The sequence below is a fragment of the Chelmon rostratus genome, chromosome 15, assembly GCF_017976325.1.
Source record: "Chelmon rostratus isolate fCheRos1 chromosome 15, fCheRos1.pri, whole genome shotgun sequence".
Classification (NCBI taxonomy): Eukaryota; Metazoa; Chordata; class Actinopteri; order Chaetodontiformes; family Chaetodontidae; genus Chelmon; species Chelmon rostratus.
This window is the reverse complement of record NC_055672.1, coordinates 24738030-24756980: the sequence shown is the minus strand read 5'-3', so window position 1 is coordinate 24756980 and position 18951 is coordinate 24738030. Positions and strand designations below refer to the sequence as shown.

Below are 18951 nucleotides of genomic sequence, written 5' to 3'. Positions count from 1 at the left end.
GGTAATTTTACTTTAAGCTGTGCTGCAAGTTAATGCTAGTATATTTCCAAGTGTGTTAATGCATTTGCATGAATTTAATTTGTTTTTGAAGAAGCAGAAAAAAGATGTCTTGCTGATTGTGATCATGATTGGCTGCATTTAGTTTCAGCTGAGAACATACTAAACCTCAAAAACAGAAGAGGATTTTCCAAGCTTGTTGAGTTTTGTTACTCACTCAGTTTTTAAGAAAAAAAAAACACTCTTGAGCTGTGTGGAACATACATACACAGCCTTAAAATGGTTCTTTACTGCAGCATGCAGAGGCAATGTCAGGGTGCCTCAAACATTTCTGGCTCATTTTAGTTCCCAGATATTCACATGAACCCAGCAGCTTCCAAGTTGTCAGGTGGCAACCGATCTTGGAGAGAGCTCCCTGTGGAATACACAGAAAGTCTGAAATACTCTAAGCCTATTTTATCTTATTTCAATTATACTATATGAGTGTCAAAAATACACAGACACCAACGCCAAAGAAACCGCTTTTTTCAAGCATTATACAGAACCTTGTGGAACAAGCCTTAGAAAATTGTTTTATTAACATTAAGAATCCTGTTTGTATATGCTGGTATGAAAAATATGAAAGGTAGAAACAAGCCTTGAGGTATATTTTGTCTATTTTTTCATTGTGTTTATTTATATTGATGATTTATTTTGGTTACTTTATTGTTGATTATTTTGAAGATTATACACAGTTCAGTTAACGTACTTGAATTATTGAAATGGAAGCATCTTTTTTTGATTTTTTTAGGATGTCAGAACTGCCTGCTTTTCCTCGAATGTCCATTCTGTTGCTTTGCACTCTGGGTATGACCTGGGGCTTCCCTCAGCCTGGACTACCTCTCAGGTTGTACTCATTAAATCTCATAAAGGCAGCAGCAAACTCTCACTGTTAATGGAAAATTGGTTTTATATGAATAACAACCAAAATAACAGACCAGTGAACCAACAAGTACCTTAGATACCTTTATATATAACTTTTTATTTTCTTTATAATAGGCTAGACTTATTTTGATATTTTGATAATACAATTATCTACAATCATATGTTTTCCAAGGAATCAAGTTTAATTTTATCTGATTCCAGAACTCCTGATGATTCAGTGGAACCTAAACAAGATGACTATGTCCTCTTCCCCTCCATCTCTCTCCATGATTGGAGCATTCAAATGATGTCAGCCCCCAGCCTCAGAGCAGCAGCAGATAGCAAGGCAGGACTGATGAGGGAAGCGTGGCTGTTTGCACCAGAAAGGGCAGAGGCGAGGTAACTGAAGCAACACGAAGAACAATACGGATGTTAAAATGCAGCCACAACACTTGATTTGACTGACATTCAGTGACACTGATATAACATGTCCCTCGCTAACATTTGCAATATCAAAGGTAAGATATGGTTTGTATAGATTTCATATTTACACAAACAAAAGAGAATATCTCTGGTTCTGCTCATCATTAAAAGTCCTTCGTTAGTCTGACAGTGTTACAGGAATACAATGCTGAATCCAAAAAAAACCCCTTTCTCCCTATTCATTCATTTCTTTGCTGATATTGTTTCATGTAAATTATTTTTATGTAAAACTATTAAGTATTTCCCAACCTAACAGTAAGGATTTCAGTGTAGAAAAATGAATGAAAGTTGGTATCCACCACACTATGTGTCAATGACAAAATATGTATTTTTGTGATTTGGATGAGCTGACCCTTCAAATATAGTTAGATCAGAAGATTGATAGCACGAAGCTAGACCCCGGCCACAGTTATCTTAGCACAAAGGCTAGAAACAAGGTATTAAAAACACTTAACCTAGCTCTGTCCAGAGGTCACAAATTCCACTATTACGTTTGGCAGTTAATACATTATATTGTGTGTTATTTAAAATTCAAAACGTCAAACTATTCCTTTACCTCACATGCAATTTGGGACTTCAGGCTGCTATCAGCAGCAACATCAAAATCAAGCAGTGCACCTTAGAGAACAGACTATACTTTCAAGTGTTGTAAATTTTGTCAAATCAGATTCAGTTCACATGGTAAAAAAAAGAAAAAAGAAAACTGGTATACCTATTAGTATTGGAGCCTCTGGTACCCTGATTTTTTTGATCTGTGAATCTCTAGCATGGAGACGGCGTGGCCTGATGAATGGTCGCCTCAGGGTGCTGGCACGGTGAAGAGGAACATGGTAGTGGCTGATGACGCTGCCTTCAGAGAAAAGAGTAAACTCCTCACCTCCATGGAGAGACAGAAGTGGCTGAACTCCTACATGCAGAAACTACTGGTGGTTAACTCTTCATGATCCTGCAAAAAAAGCTGAAAGGGATGCCAAGTCTCTGCAACTGCTCAGCCCGAGACTCGAACTTAATGTTGACATTAACGTGTACTGTTGTATTTCCAATCCTGCACAAAGCTGTAATTAAGTTTTTCATTTCCCACAAGATGGTTAAATGAGTGATGTAGAAATAGTTTGTTTGGTTGCTGAACAATACATAAATGTAAAGTGAATGTGTTGGTCCTGCTGAAACTAATTTGGTGTTATTGAATTTGATACATAAAGATGTTTTTGAAAACTGCAGCTTTTGACTTCATAAATATCATACAGATGTAACGACAGCTGAATTTAATAGTACTGTTAACATAGTAATCTATCTGTATTTCCTACACAATTTAACTTCTGCCAAAAGCAGAGTGAATGTAAGTGTTTGTATTGGTTATATAAAGGTCTGTTAAGGTCCACTAACACATATTAGAGACATATTTAACACATTTAGACATATTTATCTGAAAATAAATGTGCAAAACACTAAGTTAGTAGTACTATATATTGTGAAATACTCTTGTTTGCTTTCTGAGTGTCAGATGTGTCAGACTTGTACAATACAGTTCTTAAACACCCATACAAACTGTGAGGACACAGGGATACTAATTCCATATCTCATTAATCTACAATACTAAAATCTGCTCACCTTGTTAATATAATGTTTGTGATGTGATGGTTATTGTTCCATTCATGTCTACACATGTCTAAAACATTTATCTTCCATTTTGCTCATAAATACTGAGGACAGCTTGCATATATTAGGAATTATTTATTTGCCTTACGATGACTGCTTTTTGATTTTTCTGGTGTCTTTTATCTCTTCTGTTTGTGGAGCACTTACTTCTATTAAAAATGACATATGAAGGTTAATATCATTTTCAGCTACAACAAAATGAAGTTAATGAAGGCTTATTTTCTCATCAAAGTAAACACTGCAAGAAAGTATCCGGTTTCCATCAAAACTCAAGTACATTTTTGGTAAGCTCATCCATCCATCAATGATGGATGTTTGTTTATGAAGTAACACATCAGCTTCCTGAATATCAGAACACTTCCATCAGACAAATAATAGTCATGTTCCCGCTGATGCCATGATAAAAAAAAGTCTATGGTGGTATCAACAACAGTTCATCCAGCCTGCAGACCATCTCCTGCAGCTGCATCCTGTTGGCCAGTCGCTGCCTGTCCCTCCTCTCCAGCAGCAGAGCCTCTGTCTGAAGAAGCACCTGCACAGCCTGAGACGATGGGAGCTTGTCTGGAGCCTCAGCCCCACTGTGGAGCCCCTCTGCTGCGTTGCTGCTGTATTTGACAGGCCTCTCAGTCTGGAGCCTGGCTCGGGAGACTTGGGGGTGGGAAGGCAGGGATGGGAGAGAGGAGAGAAGAGGAGGGAGGGAGGTGTTGTCTGGTTCTCCCTGCAACGTATTACAAAATGTTAATATGAAACTTTCTCTTTTCATACTGCCATATTTTCCTATTTTTCAATACTTTTTGGGTACTGACCAAAAGGTGTCTGCAACATTTAATACTGGTAAAGTACTAAAGCTAAGCCAGACCAAATATGTATGTTTATTCAGGTAAAATTCATGCATGGCTGTGGTAACATAATGTTACTCTATGCTAGAAATTATAGCTAATTGCACACCTAGTGCCACCAAACATCAAGCAAATAATCAGTTGCTTATATCTTCAGTAGGGTATTGTTATCTATCACACTGTGCACTTAAACAATCTGAAAAAAGTATGGAAAGTGTTTAATGTAGTAACTCTATTGCAACATTTTGGGTATTAACAGCATTAATTGCACTTTCCTTAATATATTTTGGTCTAGAATTTACAGTAAATAATTGAAAAGAACATGATTTTCAGTACTCATGGTCAAATATGTATGAATTATTTTCCAACTAACATTTGAGTAAAATGAAAATGAGACGTTTTTATTCTGTTCATACCGAAAAGTCACCATCAAGTTGGTGCACACAAATGCTTCATGACTGACACCCAATATGAGCAAGTTTGTCACCAAATAAAGGAATAAAGGACTTGCTGCACATTTTGGTAAGCACATTTAAGATTTTGCTTTCTTTGCAAAAGTGAGATGAGAGAATTGATACCAATCTCATGTCTATGTGTTATGTACGGAGCTGGAGTCAGGATGTGGTTAGCCTAGCTTAGTGCAAAGACAGGAGACCGAGGGAAACAGCTAGCCTGGTTCTACACCATCACCTCTATGGCTCAGGATCTGGAAAGATGAGATCTGGAGCACATGGTTATAGTAAGATATCCTCAGCAGAGTAATCGGAGGTAGTGGTGGTAGAAGAAGTTCCAGATGTTAACAGCCGTCTCTCATAGGGTGGGCAGGATCTGGGTGTTGCTTACATCAGCCAATACGACAGAAAATATAAATATATATGATAAAAATAGAATAGAAACAATCAAACATTTTGGGAAACATCTTAGACCGATCATAAAACACAAAATGGATTTATTTGTCAAGAGGCCGATCCACAATGTACATTCCCATAACGACATGCCATTGCTTATTCAAGCTTCAATACCAGCCTTCTGTGCTGGAATCATCAGTCTTAGAGTTTGTTTAGTTTGGCCAAAATACAGCAGACCGCAGGGACATTTCAGCATGTAGATCATGTGAGTGCTACTGCAATTTATCTATTCATTTTTCCACGTGCACGGGAGCACAGACTCCTTTGCATCAGTGGATTTGGAGCAGTGAGCACAGTGACCCACAGATAAACGCTAGGACGGGGAGACGGTATCGAAATGGACAGCAGAGCTTGAGTGGACAAGACAGTCTACATGCTTGTCTGAATTAAGTTAATGGGGGTTCAGAAAAGATATCCCTCAAAGAAGGATCACTTCGTAGGACATGCCAGTATGTAAGTACTGGTTGTTGTATTTATACAGATGCTGAATTAAACCCATTTGATAAAGCAAACTCTTTATATGGTAAAGGATATCCCCTGGTGTTCCTCTGAAGTGTTCCTTTTGCTCAGTGGCTTTTGAATGGAAATCATCAGTGCTGTTTACACTTTCGAGATAGCCTGAAAACATATCCCATAGAGCCGTTATAAGGTTTCTTGAGTGATTACTGTCTGCTCTGAGGAGTGTGTTTTTGCTGATTTTTTGGGCACAGAAGTGCTGAGTGAACAGCTAAACTGCTGTTAACTTCCCCTAAAATCACCTACTGTGGGCTTGACATTTCTCTTTGTGTACAAATCAAACAAACATGATCAAACGTATTAATTAGTGAGCTTTAGAGGTGGATTTTTGAACTGCAGACAGACCCATACTAGCTGTTTCCCCCTGCTTTAAGTAGTTATGCTAAGCTAGGCGAAACACATCCTGACTCCAACTCAGTACTGCACGCACAGAGCTGAAGAAATACATTCATCTTTTCTTCTCACCCTGGGCAAGAAAGCAGGCACATGTATTCCCAAAAATGCTGAATTTTTTTTTTTAAATATACTGAGTAACTTTTTTTCACAGGTTTCATTTACTTAAGACTGATTATGAATATTGTTGGCACTTTTTCCATTCACTTTCATTTTCAACAACTGCAACAGTTTCATCAACTTTAATGATCCTCAAGGATCATTCAAATCTGATCAAAACCATGTGGCAATGACCTCTGCAGGTCAAATACCTCTGTGCTGCACACCTGTCCTGTAGGCAGTCTTAACAGCATCTCCTCCAATTTCTTTAGCCCCTGGTTTCCATGGTGACACAGTCTTGCACTCCGATTGGGTACACGTGTAGGCGTCTCGACAACAGGATCTGTCAGGTGGCAGTCCACCACACTGTCCTACACATACACACATGCTTTGTGTCACATTTCCTGGTACACGTGGCTGCTGCCATCTTGAAGGAAACTGAGAGGACAATTTAGCAAGTCTGTGGGCTGGAAGCAATACTTGTATAACTGGTGAAAAAAAAATGCATTGGTGTTCAAATCATACATATACTTATTATTTGGTGAGAATTTTCATTTTTTAAATTTTACAATTACATTTTCCCATGGTAGTAAACTATACGCCACTTCAAGGAACGTGCGCCTAATAAATTTATAAGGAATCACGAACCACAGTGTTGGAAATGAGTTATGTGTTGCATTGTGCTGTTGTGTGGGAAATATTTAATCCATGTCCAAACTGCATCTATTCGTGCATAGTCAAAAAATATTGCTGATCATATTTACTATACATTTACGATCACTAGAATTACATATTTTTGCATACTCTTGTTAATATGCATTTTAGTTTTTGTAACCTGGAGTGAACTGTAGAAAATAATGCTAACAGGCTGAAAAAAAGAAAAAATTAGTTTGGTCTGTACCTGCTCTGTATGTAAAGTGTCCTGAGATAACTTTGGTTGTGATTTGGCGCTATATAGATAAAATGGAATTGAATTGAATTGAAAGCTGTTTGATATTGTGAGTGAGTCCTTGAATACAATGGTGTCTTACACCTAGGACAGGGGTCGGCAACCCGCGGCTCTTCATCCCTCTGATGCAGCTCCCTGTGGCTTTTGAGACGAATTAATAAGTATTTAATTAAAATGTATTTTATTTTAGTTTGTTCATCGCGCACGCCTCACAAATGGCAGCTGATGATCCTGTGTGAAGATGAAGGTGACGGCATACAGCCCTGATGTGCAGACAATGTGCAGAAATGGTTCTTTGAGTGGCAAAGGTTGCCGACCCCTGGCCTAGGAGGAGTGTGTTTGATGTCAACTTCCGTGAAGATATCACTTGTTGGTAAGGACAGACACCAGTACATTTCAGAGGGCGGAGGAAAGCACAGAAAATGGAACAATAGTGTCTTGACAGGCCAAAAGAGAATATCAATGGAAATGACCTTAAACAGAAGCGCCACATTAAGTATGCATAAATGAGTGTGATTTCTGTTTATAATTCAGCTGCTCCCTGGGACCAGCTCAGTTTTGTTGTACCTGCTTTAAGGCAATAAAACATATTTTACATTGAACTCTGAAGACTGTTAGTGGTTATTGCATTTAATGTCATTTCGTGTATACTCACCATCCATGTCCAGAAGACTTTTTCAACCTTTTTCCAATTCAGATATGCTTCTAGGAGGTCACAGAGCTGCTGCATACACAAACAGTCCTATAACACACGCCCACACGCACAGAGAGAGAGAGAGAGACAGAGAGAGAGAGAGACAGAGAGACAGAGAGAGAGAGACAGAGAGAGAGAGAGACAGAGACAGAGAGAGAGAGAGACAGAGAGAGAGAGACAGAGAGAGAGAGAGACAGAGACAGAGACAGAGAGAGACAGAGAGAGAGACAGAGAGAGAGACAGAGAGAGACAAAGAGCGTTATCACTAATCTGTGTTAATTGTGAAAGGTTAGGGGACAAGCTTGCATTGATGAAAAAGGCAAATTTCAAACATCATTACAGCTTGAAACGTGTTAAACTGGACGGACAAACAGGCTTGTATGAAGTTAATGCTCTTCAGTGCAGTTTGGGCGCCCAACAAGCACCTTTCACAAGAATGCATTCTGGCAGAGACAATGCTATGCAGCCAGGTTTTGTGGTGAGCAAGCCAATACTGAATAAGCTCAAAACTTCTTTCAGGAAAATTTGTGAGGACATGCCTCGTTTCCACCGCAGAGCTCCCAGCACTGGACAGAGTAAAATTATTCCAAAGTGTCAGTTTGTCTTGAAGAATTAATAGAGAAGAAGGAAAAGCTGTCATAGAACACACTGATAGTAAGTAGCTGTGTTATTGGGCCTTCACAGACATGGTGAACGTCAAGCTCCAACCAGCTTCTCAACTCTCTGGTTTTAAATGTGGAGTCGTTTGAAGCCAAAATAAAGCTGTGGCAAGAACAAAAGCCTGCTCTGACATCTGAATATGCTGGTGAGTGTGAAAACTCCTTCAGGCATTTGGTGAGAGGTTTTCATAACATAAAAAGTAAACAAAAAGACCTCAGAATCCTGGCCTTAGCACATTATAGTCAGGAGGTAAGTCTAGGTCTCCTTCGTGGATGCCAATCTGCAGAAGAATTTTGCCCCCTTTGTTTTGTTTTGTCCTATTCTCAGACTCACCAAAGTTCTTGGTTTGTGCTACTGCTGCTCTGTGCAGCTCAATACTGGAGAAATTTAGAAATTTAGAATTTAGAGCTGAGAGTAATGTGGTGAATGAACTGATCCAGCCACACCTGTGCAGCTCTGATGCACCAGCTCAACAGGAGGCGAGTCCTTCAGCCTTGTGCTCCTCCAGTTATTTTAGGGTTTAGGTTTTACTATTGGTTCTAACATGCCTGAAATTAGCCAAATCCCCAGGAACATGGTTAGCCAAATGGTAACATAGATAGTTACAAATCATAAAGCTGCTATTTTCATCTTGCCTCCAGACTATGGGGCTTGTCTGACTTCCTCATGGACCTGTAGAATAATGTCCTCACTCACTTCATCTGTCTGGGAGACTGAGGAAGATGAGAGAAGACATTCTAACTGAAGACCTGCCTTGATGAGAAGACTGACAGATTACATTTTCATTTGAATTTTGTCTACTTCAGAGCATGTTGATATGTAGATGAAAATGCAATAGATTGGGGATGTGGTTTCCCTTATTGCATTTGAATATTATCCACTCTATAGACGGTTAAGTCTTTGAAAATGAAATGTCCAACAATTTTTCCATTTTCATTTTAATATGGTCAGCGAATACCCATATGAAAAGTCTAATTAGATTACTGCATTTTCATTTTTACCAAAACAAAATATAAATAAATGGAAAATTATAATGCCATTGTGGAATTACATTTTGATTTTCAAGTCTGCATCATCATTTTAATATAGCCCTCCATTGGCTTCCATAGTCAGGAAATTGTTTTGTTATCTAACTATAACTCTAACAAATGGTTTTAGTAAATTATTTTGATAAGAGCACACGCACACACGGGCACAGATACACTTACCTCCTGGAGCAATGTTGAGCTTTGATCAGAGCACACAGCGGAGGACACGGCAGCAAACAAAACCTGAGAAAAAAAATCTTGGTTGGTTTTATAACTTAATCCAATAAATATTTCATTCGCTTAACTGACACTTGACATTTGACAGTAACAAAGCTCTAAATGTGCATTAATGTACCCATTCTGTCCTATGGGAAGCTCACATTGTTGACGGTTAGGGTTATGTGCATTTTGGCGACTGTTTGGAATGAAGGCCTCTGTGGTTTGCAATCATCTTACAGTTATGCTCCAAAACTAATTTCAAATTTGTTGAATTTACATTGCAGCAACTGACAAATACAGAATTGTAGCCAATGGAAAAGAAGAGGGGATTTTCTCACAGCATGGAGCAAACGAGTTCGCTCTTCTTGCATGGACAGCAGGGTCTGCCCCTGGCATCTCAGACAGCCAATGAGCCACTGAAGTTTCCTCATAGATGAGGAGTCTAACTGGAGCTTACTGGAAAGCTGTGCATTCACCTGACATAGACAGAGATTAGAGATAGTATAAAAGCACACAAATACAAATAAAGTAGGTTTAATGTATATTGCGTTGTACTGGTGGTACTTACAGGTGTAGGTGTGAGCAGTGTTTTGTCCAATTGCTGCACCTGCTGTGTCAGCAATTTCTCCAGTGTTCCTGTAGCGAGGAGCCATCCCAGCGCCAGAAGGAGGTCTCTGCTGGTAAATCTCTCTCCTTCACCTCCTTCTCCTCCCTCCCTCCCACACATCCAGTTAGCATGGTAGCCAGTCAGCCAGAGGCCTGCAGCTACCAGCTTCCTGTGCTCTGAAGCTATACACAGACAGAGAAAGTACGTTCAGTCACTCAGAAAGGCCACTTCACATCATAAAAGATCATAAAAAGAGTATATTTTTAGAAAATGCTGTTGTCCAAAATGTTACTGTGATTCCAAGCAATCTGTAATTTACAAATAATAAAATGAGCTGTTAGCTGTCGGGTATTTACAATGTGTTTTGTCAGATTGAGTGTCACCGACCTCCTCTTGGCTGTGCTGGAGCTTCACAGGAAACAATGCCAGCTGCCTGAAGGATGTTGGCAAGGAGGTGCCAAAACTGATCCTCCTGGAAATCAACAGTAAGTAGAAAGATGGGTCTGAGACTGAGTCTATTAGAAATTGCTCTGAAATAAAATGTTATATATAGTTTGCTGTACCCTCATGTATAGAACATTTAATTAAGCCATCATATCTACTGTATGTAACGTTAAACTCAATCGGCTAGTAACTAAAGCCAAATCAATGCAGCTAGTAGAGTGAAATGGAAATAGCGGAACTCGAGGATAAGTACAGACCTTGAAAATGAGAAAATACTGTAGCATTCTATCCTTAACAGTGAAAACAAACATCTTCAACAAAAGATCAACGTACCACCAAGCGTCCACCACCAAATTTAGCCCGCCTGAAGGTCTCCGGTAAGGGGACAACTTCCAGGCCGGTGGCCACTAGCAGTTCACACAGAGCTCCTATCACCTGCTTTACTTGCACACTCACAGCGGCTTTACTACGCTGCATTGCAGTCTGCCACCGCACATTACACGGATATAAGTCAAATTTTCGATCCACTCAGCTATCACACTTAGTCCAGTAGAGACACTTTCCATTTTTTAGAGGCATCTGCAATGACATTTTTACCACTTAGTAGTTTAGTTGTTGAGGTTTCGCAGCGAAGACAATTTCCGGGTACGAGGTAGTTGCTGCTGCTGCGCCACCTCCTCCTCCTTCTTCGTCTCTTTCGTCCCCCTCTTCTTCTTCTTCTGCTGCTGCTGCTGCTGCTGCTGCTGCTCCTGCTCCACCTCCACCTCCTCCTTCTTCGTCTCTTTCGTCCCCCTCTTCTTCTTCTTCTTCTTCTTCTTCTTCTTCTTCATTGAAGTTTTACGGCAGCCGGCATCTATTATGTCGCATTACTGCCACCTTCAGGTTTTAGTCTCCCTTTTAAGTCATTTTCTTGTGATGAATGTCGATGTTGGCGAATTATGAATGTGATTCTAAAAGATATGGGCCGGACTTAAGTTTCACTGGTGCGTTATGAGGTTATTCAATTAATTTAACAAATTTAATTCATTTAACTTCGAAGCACCTCTATATGCGTTTTATATATTCATGCACTCTGTAGGGAAAGATTACTTCTTAAACCTTTAGTTTAGCAGGGGCAACTCTCAATGACAAAATATACCTATCACATAAGCCTAAGTAACCTCTTAGCAGTGATGGAGAAGTATTCAGATCCTTCACTTAAAAAGAATAGCAGTAGTACTGTTATAATTATCCACTACATGTATGTCCTACAAAACCGTACTTTATGTCAGTATTATCAGTAATAGTTACTTTAAGTGTCAAAAGTAAAAGTACTTAATCTGCAGAAAAAAAAATGTCAGTGATATTCTATAATACCCATAAAGGAACACCTTAGGAAGACTGAATCCTTCAATATATCAGATAAACTGACATCTAAAATGACCAAATTTAGTATTTGGAGATGCTTTTCACTGGACAGGAAGGGTATGACAAATTAATAATCTGAAAAGTAACTAGTAACTTTTATTATCAGAAAAATGTAGTGGAGTAAAAAGTACAATATTTACCTCAGAAATGTAGTGTAGAAGAAGTATAAACTTGCACAAAATTGAAACACTCAACAAAGTACAATTATCTCAAATTTGTAGTAAATTTGTAAAGTGCATGGATAAATCTACTTAGTTACACTCCACTACTGCCTCTTGGTTTGAATTACAAAAACAGGTAATCCTGTTTGTATATATTAGTCCTATTACTAAATTTTTCTATACAACATGATCATATATTACCAAGATTGCCATTATATTTAAAGTGACAAGGTTCAACCGGAGTACTTCAATAGCATTTACTTCAAGTATCAAAATTATTTAAAAACATCTCACAATTACATGTACAAACATACCTAAAATAATTCAAAACATGAAAATAATTTTACACAGACACAATTAATGATGATATACTACATTTATTAACCTTGGTATGACATCATAAAGAACAGGAACAATGTGCAAACTATGGATCCAAAATTAAGTTAAAGTGACAATAAAATACAGTAGACTAGTTTGTGCCCTTCAAAAAAAATAAACATTAGACCTTATTACAATGCATATTCATGTTAAATCTGAATATGATCAAGTGGAGAAATCCTACATGACCTCTCTATAGTCAGGAAGATCTCAGATAACAGAGTAACAAACAGAGCAGTGGATGCAAGTTTTCACTGTTGATATCATGTTGGCTTTACAGTCCAGCCCAAAGGCTGCTGCAACAGAGCTGGAGATGGTACCTTCATGTCTCATGAGAGGGTCAGTACATACTAATTCAACCTCCTATTTTAATGCTACTACTGCTTATTACCTGAGAAGTCAGAGGGCTGGTAATAGACCACGATTTCAGCAAATTCCTGAATTTTGATAACTGGGAAAAACAGTACGCCATGGCAGGATGCAAGTATTTGCTAGATTTTCTAGATCTGTGGTTGACACTCCAAGTCACTTTTTAACCATCAGTTATTCCACTACTTACACAATGTGATGAAATTGTAGCATAATCCCGCTAATCTTTGGCTTTGGCCATCTCTCCATGATGATGTTATGGAGAGAGGACTGTGTTAGATATTTAAAGCCAACTCCTATTAGGCGAGAGAAGGTCCAGCAGCATGGATCTTATAGTGTTATCTAATCAACATCTGGTCCAACACAAACGTCTCTGCTCACTAGTGTGTGTGCTAAACTGTGCTTTAGTTCTTGCTCGAGGAACATAAAGAGGCAGATGCATCAAGGACAGCGGTTTTGGCCTATAAATGACACTGTACTGCTAATTCTCACAACACATTTTCAGTTAACAAGAATAATTAGTATTAGCTTTGATACCATCATAGTTTGAAAGTTAAAAAAATGGCATTAGGAAATGTGGAATGTGAAATTATCATGTACTTCCACTTAAAAGGTTTCATCAAATCCTCTTTCTGGTCCCAAATCCACAAGGCCTGAAGGACTGTTAGTTTAACATACCTTTTTTAACTCTAAAAAATACACATTCTGTGTATTTGTTGGTTATTTTGTGCTTGTTGATCTTCAATAAAGTCTATACTGTTCAAAATAATTTTACAAAGAAAAGCACCTTGACAAATGGGACCTTGACAAAATGTACAAAAACTTCAAACAGAGAAGACTCTCAGGAAAGGGGGTTGTAGTTTTGCACATAGTCATGCTTCTCAGTTCTCTCCATCTCCTTCATCCTCTTCTTGTTTGATGACTGGAGTTCCTGAAAACAACAGGAAAAGAGATCATCGATCAATTAATCAAAGCAATGACTTATTGAGTGCCTTGTTCTGTAACTGACAATGTTTTTTTATGGTTTCTCCTTTTCAAGTCACCGACCCTGAAAAGCCATTTACATGCGTCTAATTCTTCTAACTGCTTTCTAGGAAGTTTCCTGGGCAGAAATATAATATAATGAGGAAAATAGGAATTTCCTTGAAGAAACTGATCCATGTAAACTCTAATAAACTAAATATCAATTCATTATTCATAAAGTTTAGATTAGTTTATTACAATTATTTGTCAGGGACCATGTATAAAAAACAATCTCATACAAAAAGAAGAGACGTGTCGCACCACACTTAGCTACTAGCAAACCTGCAGCCCCTTTTTTATATATATTTGCTGAACTGTTGCCTTAAGGCAGATTTTCCATTTTTGTCATGTTCAGCTGACCTGATCTCAGCTGACTTACCAAAAGACTCTGGAGGTTATGCAGGCAATTCATCTGAATCAATTAATTTGAAATTTTCGGAAATTATTCTGAAATTACGGACCAATGAAGTATTACTGCAATATTTTTAACATACCCTGGAATCATATGGAATAGTTAGTAATTGGTTTAGTTATTTATTCAGCATACTTACCATCTAGTTTCTTCAGATTAGGTAGTCTATTAGAGGCTTCATCCATCCAGGTTCCTTCAGTTGAATGCTTCTCCTCCAGAGGATTTCCAACAAACACCAGGTCTGCGAGGCATGGCAGGTCAGCTAGCCTCATAAACTCTCCTATACAACATAAAGAGTCCCACATCAGCACATAACTTAAAAAATAACAACAAATAACCTAAACCAAAGAAATCATTGTTAAGAAGCTAGAAACTTTTACTGACCCCTATTAGATACAGATACAGATTTGATAACAATTGACATACTATGTTGACATACTTTATTAATCCTCGCCAATAAAACAAAAGATGTTAGGCAAAAAGAGAAGGCTTAATTTTCTGAAACAGGTCACTTTAGCCTCTACATGTTCCATGAATCTATATTAAACACAACACAGTAATTGTGCAACCTAATTAGCTATGTCTATTTCACCACATGTGTTGACTAAATTCATGAATGTAGCTTACCCCATTCTTTGACTAGGTTGTTGGACATGTAGAGGACTCTGAGGTTCTTCAGGTATTTGATTCCCTTCAGTCTCTCTATCAAATTATAGGAGATCCACAACTCTTCTAATGTGTCCCCTACTGCCTCCTGCACACACACACACACACACACACGTAATAAAAACTGTGTCAAGTAAAACGGAAAAAGACAGAAAGCAGTAAAAGAAGGAAAAGTGAGAAATAATAAAACACTTCATTCAAACTAATAAGTTTTCACTCTGTTTCATACTGTATGTAACTTACCAGCCCAGAGAGGATCTTTATATTATTTCTTCCTAATGACAATATCCTCAAGTTCTCTGGAAGCACAGAATACAACATCATATTATGACACCACATTTCCGTCTGTGAACAGAGTGTGTTTGTGTGTGGTCATACTGTATACATTTAGTTCATACTCACTCAGGCCATTGAGATTGGTTATTTTGTCGATGCAGTTTGTTGACAGAGACAGCTGCCTGTTGAGGATAAGGTAAAATGGTAAATGGACTGTATTTATATAGCGCTTTTCTAGACTGCTGACCACTCAAAGGCTTGACCACACAAGCCTGCATTCACCCATTCACATATGGCAGCTAGGCCACCTGCTCATTATGAGCATTAACACACTCACACACCGATGTAATGCATCGGGAGCAACTTGGGGTTCAGTATCTTGCCCAAGGATACTTCGACATTTAGATGACATGAGCCACAGTCGTCCCATACAGTGCAGTAACATAACAGTTTTTTGAAGGATGATATATATAATATATATACTTGCTCTTAAATGGTCAGCAACTAAAAATTCTGTCTGTGACCTGAGAAGTCAGTGAACTGTTTAGGGTTGTCTCTTATCAGCAGTTTTGTAGTTTTCATGGGAAACATCAACATACTTGATCTAATTAAGTATCAGCCAATCATTCATGTACTTCACTGGTGTTAATGCACATTAGAGACAGCATGTTAAATGTCGTATAATTTGATTTGACCGTTATCTGATTTCTGTCGAGTTATTTTTGTTCATCTGGTTTCACACATTAAATGACTGATTTCTGTAAAACAAAACACTGAAGAGTTGTCACTTAGAAAATAAGAATACAGTATATGTGTTCAGAGATAGGGTGAGGAGCTCTGTCACTCGGGAGGAGCTCAGAGTAGAGCCGCTGCTCCTCCATGTCGAGAGGAGCCAGCTGAGGTGGCTCGGGCATCTTTATCAGATGCCTCCTGGACGCCTTCCTGGGAGGGTGTTCCAGGCATGCCCCACCACGAAGAGGCCCTGGGGAAGACCCAGACACGCTGGGGGACTATGTCGCTCGGCTGGCCTGGGAACGCCTCAGGGGAAGAGCTGGAGGAAGTGTCCGGGAGAGGGAAATCTGGGCATCCCTGCTTAGACTGCTGCCCCCGCGACCCGGCCCCGGATAAGCGGAAGAAAATGGATGGATGGATATATGTTCATGTATATGTCTATGATTTGTGTTAAAGAGGAAGTTTCTGGGTAGTTTTGGAATTTACTAAGAGTGAGAAAACATGATGTGTAGGCAAATTGAGGGTAAACTACACGGTCATCTATCTATCTATATCTGTCTACCTTAGATATTTGTGGGATCAAATCATAGCTCCTCTCAGAGGTAGAAAAACACAGCCTATTCTCTAAGGCTAAAAGATTAGAACTTTGTGCACTGCCTTTTCTTTACAAACACCTTCACAAATTTGACCCAATTCCTAACAATTACAATATAGTTCGAAATCAATATGCACATTTGTATTTATCACAGGCAGTGCCTCCTACACTTACCTAATTCTAAACTCGAGAATGTGACTCCCCAGCGTGTTAGGGACTGTACACAGCCTGACAGGAAACTTTGCTTGCCATTTCGGGGCATTAGGTAGCTCCACTGCCATGGTGCACGAAAACAGAAACTTCAAAAATAATAACATAAAAGCTGAATCAACCAGTTGTTTAATCTAAATAAGTGGCACAAAGACTGGTATAGTCCTAGATATAATACATTCTCTTTAATTGACCTTATACCTCTGTAAGTTACTAAATGCAAATAAATTGTGCAAAAAAGGACAGATGACAGACATGACAAACACTCAACTTGTGAAATTGTGCGAAAAAAGCATTTTGCACCAGATTGACAAAATATAGTGAACTGTAGTGTATAGTACTACCATACCTACTGAGGATTCCAAGATTTTGTTTAGGCTGAGTTGGTCCAAATTTGTTGCTCGACTGGAAAATACTTCATACCTTAACAGTGGATCAAATGGTATGAGTACATTCTTCAGTCATGTCTGTCATGAAAAAAGTATTTTTCATTTGAAAAGCATGTACCTTTGAACAGGGTAGCTACTTGATCCCATCCAATAAATGAGCTAAACTAGGCTAATCTGTGGTTTAACGTGCCTTCAAACTGCATGCATTAACATAAACAATGCATCCATTATTTTATCTATCCTAGGTAGATATGGAAAATATTGCAAACTTGCCATAGAACATAGTAAACATATAAACCAGGGTACAACTTGTTAAAATGACCAGTTGTATCACTACAGGACTCACTCGCAGTTTGTGAGTGTGGAGAGGGAGGCATCCATCTTCTCTATCGGAGGGACCTGACCATACAGTTTTATGGCTTTGGCCTCACTCACTTTCTCCCCTGACTTCTCCTCCTGCACACACACACACACACACACACACACAGATCCAAATGTGCAATTACAACTGTACAACAATTATGCAACTTCACAAGGACATTTCAGTCACAAATTCTACATACCAGTATGAACACACATTTATATACGTGCGTGTGTGTGTGTTTAATATATTCATATATAAATGGTTCTATTACACTGCACTGCATGGTATTCTGTATGTGATCTACTGCTGTGTTTTTCTATATGCCACTCACCCATTTGGCCAGTGCTTCCCTCACAGTCGTTGCTTTGGCCTGGAGAAACATCATCATCACAGTCAATTGAAAGGAAGAGGCTAGATTATGTTAGCAGAAAATAGCAGAGAGGTACTGTAGACAAGGTAGCAATGGTGACATGGTTTTTACTATGCTAACTTATAGGCTTTGAATAAAGACATTTTTATTTTGCTAAACATCTGAGTGAGCAGCCACTCGAACTAGTCGTCTTCTTCTCAATACAAGACATGGCTGCGGGAATCATACACAGACATCCATACACGTTGATGTTAGCCAGCTATTTAACGGTAGGTTACATTTAGGGCTAGCTAAGGAACATAGCTAATGAAAGTTAGCCCATGTTAGCTCACAGCGACAACAATGTCAACTATAGCTAACTATAGTTAAGTAACTGAGCGAAGTCACTGCATGTTCGGATAGGTGACTACAATTAGGACCGTATAAACTACCTAAAAACACAAAATAACACCGAAAAAAGATTCGACAACACACACCCCTTACCATGTTGATGGTTGATATCTACTCTGGTTGCTATGGCATTGAAAGGCAGTAGACAAGCTGCGCCTGCGCAGTATCACTGCGACTAGTCGACCTAGTTGACAAAACATTGAACGGCAGATTACAAAGATAACAATATGCTACTTTTGTGATTCCTACTCTGAATAGTATAAGTGGCTGTATCTGCTTAAAGATTCCTCACCCATTATAACAAAATATCTGACAGGTGAAGTGGATTAAAGTTAGATCACTTATGTTATCACACTGCACACAGGTGCAGGTGGGCAACAAATGTGGAGCGCACCGACGGTACTAGTCTGTCTGATACACAAGCTGACTTGGCAATACATACAACAAAATTAGGATATTATGCAAGGAAAAGGGGATGAAATGGGTAAAATATACAACATGCCATTGTCCCATTCGGATGTCCCTTCAGATGCTAGCAGTAAGAGTCCGATGTAACTGATATCCACCGATCATTTGCCTGCATCTTACTTTGTAGAAGATATATATGTATCAATATGTAACACTATTCTCTTTGAGGTATCTTTTATTTCTTTATTTATTTATTTATTTATTTAGTCTAACACAAGATTCCATTACATCCAAAAAATGAGGTCAGTTCTTTGTGCATGGATTACACTATATTGTATGTTAGATAAATTAATCAAAAATGCTGCAATGTGCATCAACAGGCTTTCCTTTTTTGCAGAGTGCA

The 18951-nt window shown here is 38.7% G+C and overlaps 3 protein-coding genes across 6 annotated transcripts; 1 reads left to right on the top strand and 2 right to left on the bottom strand.

Moving 5' to 3' along the window:
- The first annotated feature begins 788 nt into the window (after window positions 1–788).
- pth2 (parathyroid hormone 2) lies at window positions 789–2327 on the top strand. Its single transcript, XM_041954559.1, has 3 exons — window positions 789–883; window positions 1123–1299; window positions 2150–2327. Exons 1-3 carry the CDS (start codon window positions 789–791, stop codon window positions 2325–2327), a joined length of 450 nt encoding a protein of 149 aa, XP_041810493.1.
- Window positions 2328–2693: 366 nt separating this feature from the next.
- On the bottom strand, window positions 2694–11157 carry tedc1 (tubulin epsilon and delta complex 1). Of its 4 annotated transcripts, none has more exons than XM_041953807.1 (8): window positions 10732–11157; window positions 10342–10426; window positions 9916–10136; window positions 9686–9823; window positions 9309–9371; window positions 7402–7488; window positions 6010–6168; window positions 2694–3760 (listed from the first exon to the last, which is right to left on the bottom strand). In XM_041953807.1, exons 1-8 carry the CDS (start codon window positions 10873–10875, stop codon window positions 3455–3457), a joined length of 1203 nt encoding a protein of 400 aa, XP_041809741.1. In that variant the 5' UTR covers window positions 10876–11157; the 3' UTR covers window positions 2694–3454. The 4 variants fall into 4 exon arrangements, with proteins under 4 accessions (XP_041809741.1, XP_041809743.1, XP_041809744.1 ...); XM_041953809.1 differs by having other exon boundaries at window positions 2699–3760; window positions 6025–6168; XM_041953810.1 differs by having other exon boundaries at window positions 3522–3760; window positions 6010–6235.
- Window positions 11158–12360: 1203 nt separating this feature from the next.
- On the bottom strand, window positions 12361–18268 carry dnal1 (dynein, axonemal, light chain 1). The gene is made up of 8 exons (XM_041954071.1): window positions 18234–18268; window positions 17712–17750; window positions 17363–17472; window positions 15217–15272; window positions 15058–15113; window positions 14776–14902; window positions 14288–14428; window positions 12361–13644 (listed from the first exon to the last, which is right to left on the bottom strand). The coding sequence occupies exons 1-8, from the start codon at window positions 18234–18236 to the stop codon at window positions 13595–13597; spliced, it is 582 nt and encodes a 193-aa protein (XP_041810005.1). The 5' UTR covers window positions 18237–18268; the 3' UTR covers window positions 12361–13594.
- Between the last annotated feature and the right edge of the window lie 683 nt (window positions 18269–18951).

What these genes read in the sequence shown, in the direction of transcription:
- tedc1 (XM_041953807.1), bottom strand. Translation starts at nt 10,875, where the DNA reads ATGCAGCGTAGTAAAGCCGCTGTGAGTGTGCAAGTAAAGCAGGTGATA. An exon ending in GCTCAACATTGCTCCAGGAG is followed by an intron (nt 7,489 to 9,308) that starts GTAAGTGTATCT and finishes CGTGTGTTATAG; the next exon opens with GACTGTTTGTGTATGCAGCA. An exon ending in GACAGGTGTGCAGCACAGAG is followed by an intron (nt 3,761 to 6,009) that starts GTATTTGACCTG and finishes AATACGTTGCAG; the next exon opens with GGAGAACCAGACAACACCTC.
- dnal1 (XM_041954071.1), bottom strand. An exon ending in TAAAGATCCTCTCTGGGCTG is followed by an intron (nt 14,903 to 15,057) that starts GTAAGTTACATA and finishes GTGTGTGTGCAG; the next exon opens with GAGGCAGTAGGGGACACATT. An exon ending in CAACCTAGTCAAAGAATGGG is followed by an intron (nt 14,429 to 14,775) that starts GTAAGCTACATT and finishes TATGTTGTATAG; the next exon opens with GAGAGTTTATGAGGCTAGCT.
- pth2 (XM_041954559.1), top strand. Translation starts at nt 789, where the DNA reads ATGTCAGAACTGCCTGCTTTTCCTCGAATGTCCATTCTGTTGCTTTGC. An exon ending in CAGCCTGGACTACCTCTCAG is followed by an intron (nt 884 to 1,122) that starts GTTGTACTCATT and finishes ATCTGATTCCAG; the next exon opens with AACTCCTGATGATTCAGTGG. An exon ending in CCAGAAAGGGCAGAGGCGAG is followed by an intron (nt 1,300 to 2,149) that starts GTAACTGAAGCA and finishes GTGAATCTCTAG; the next exon opens with CATGGAGACGGCGTGGCCTG.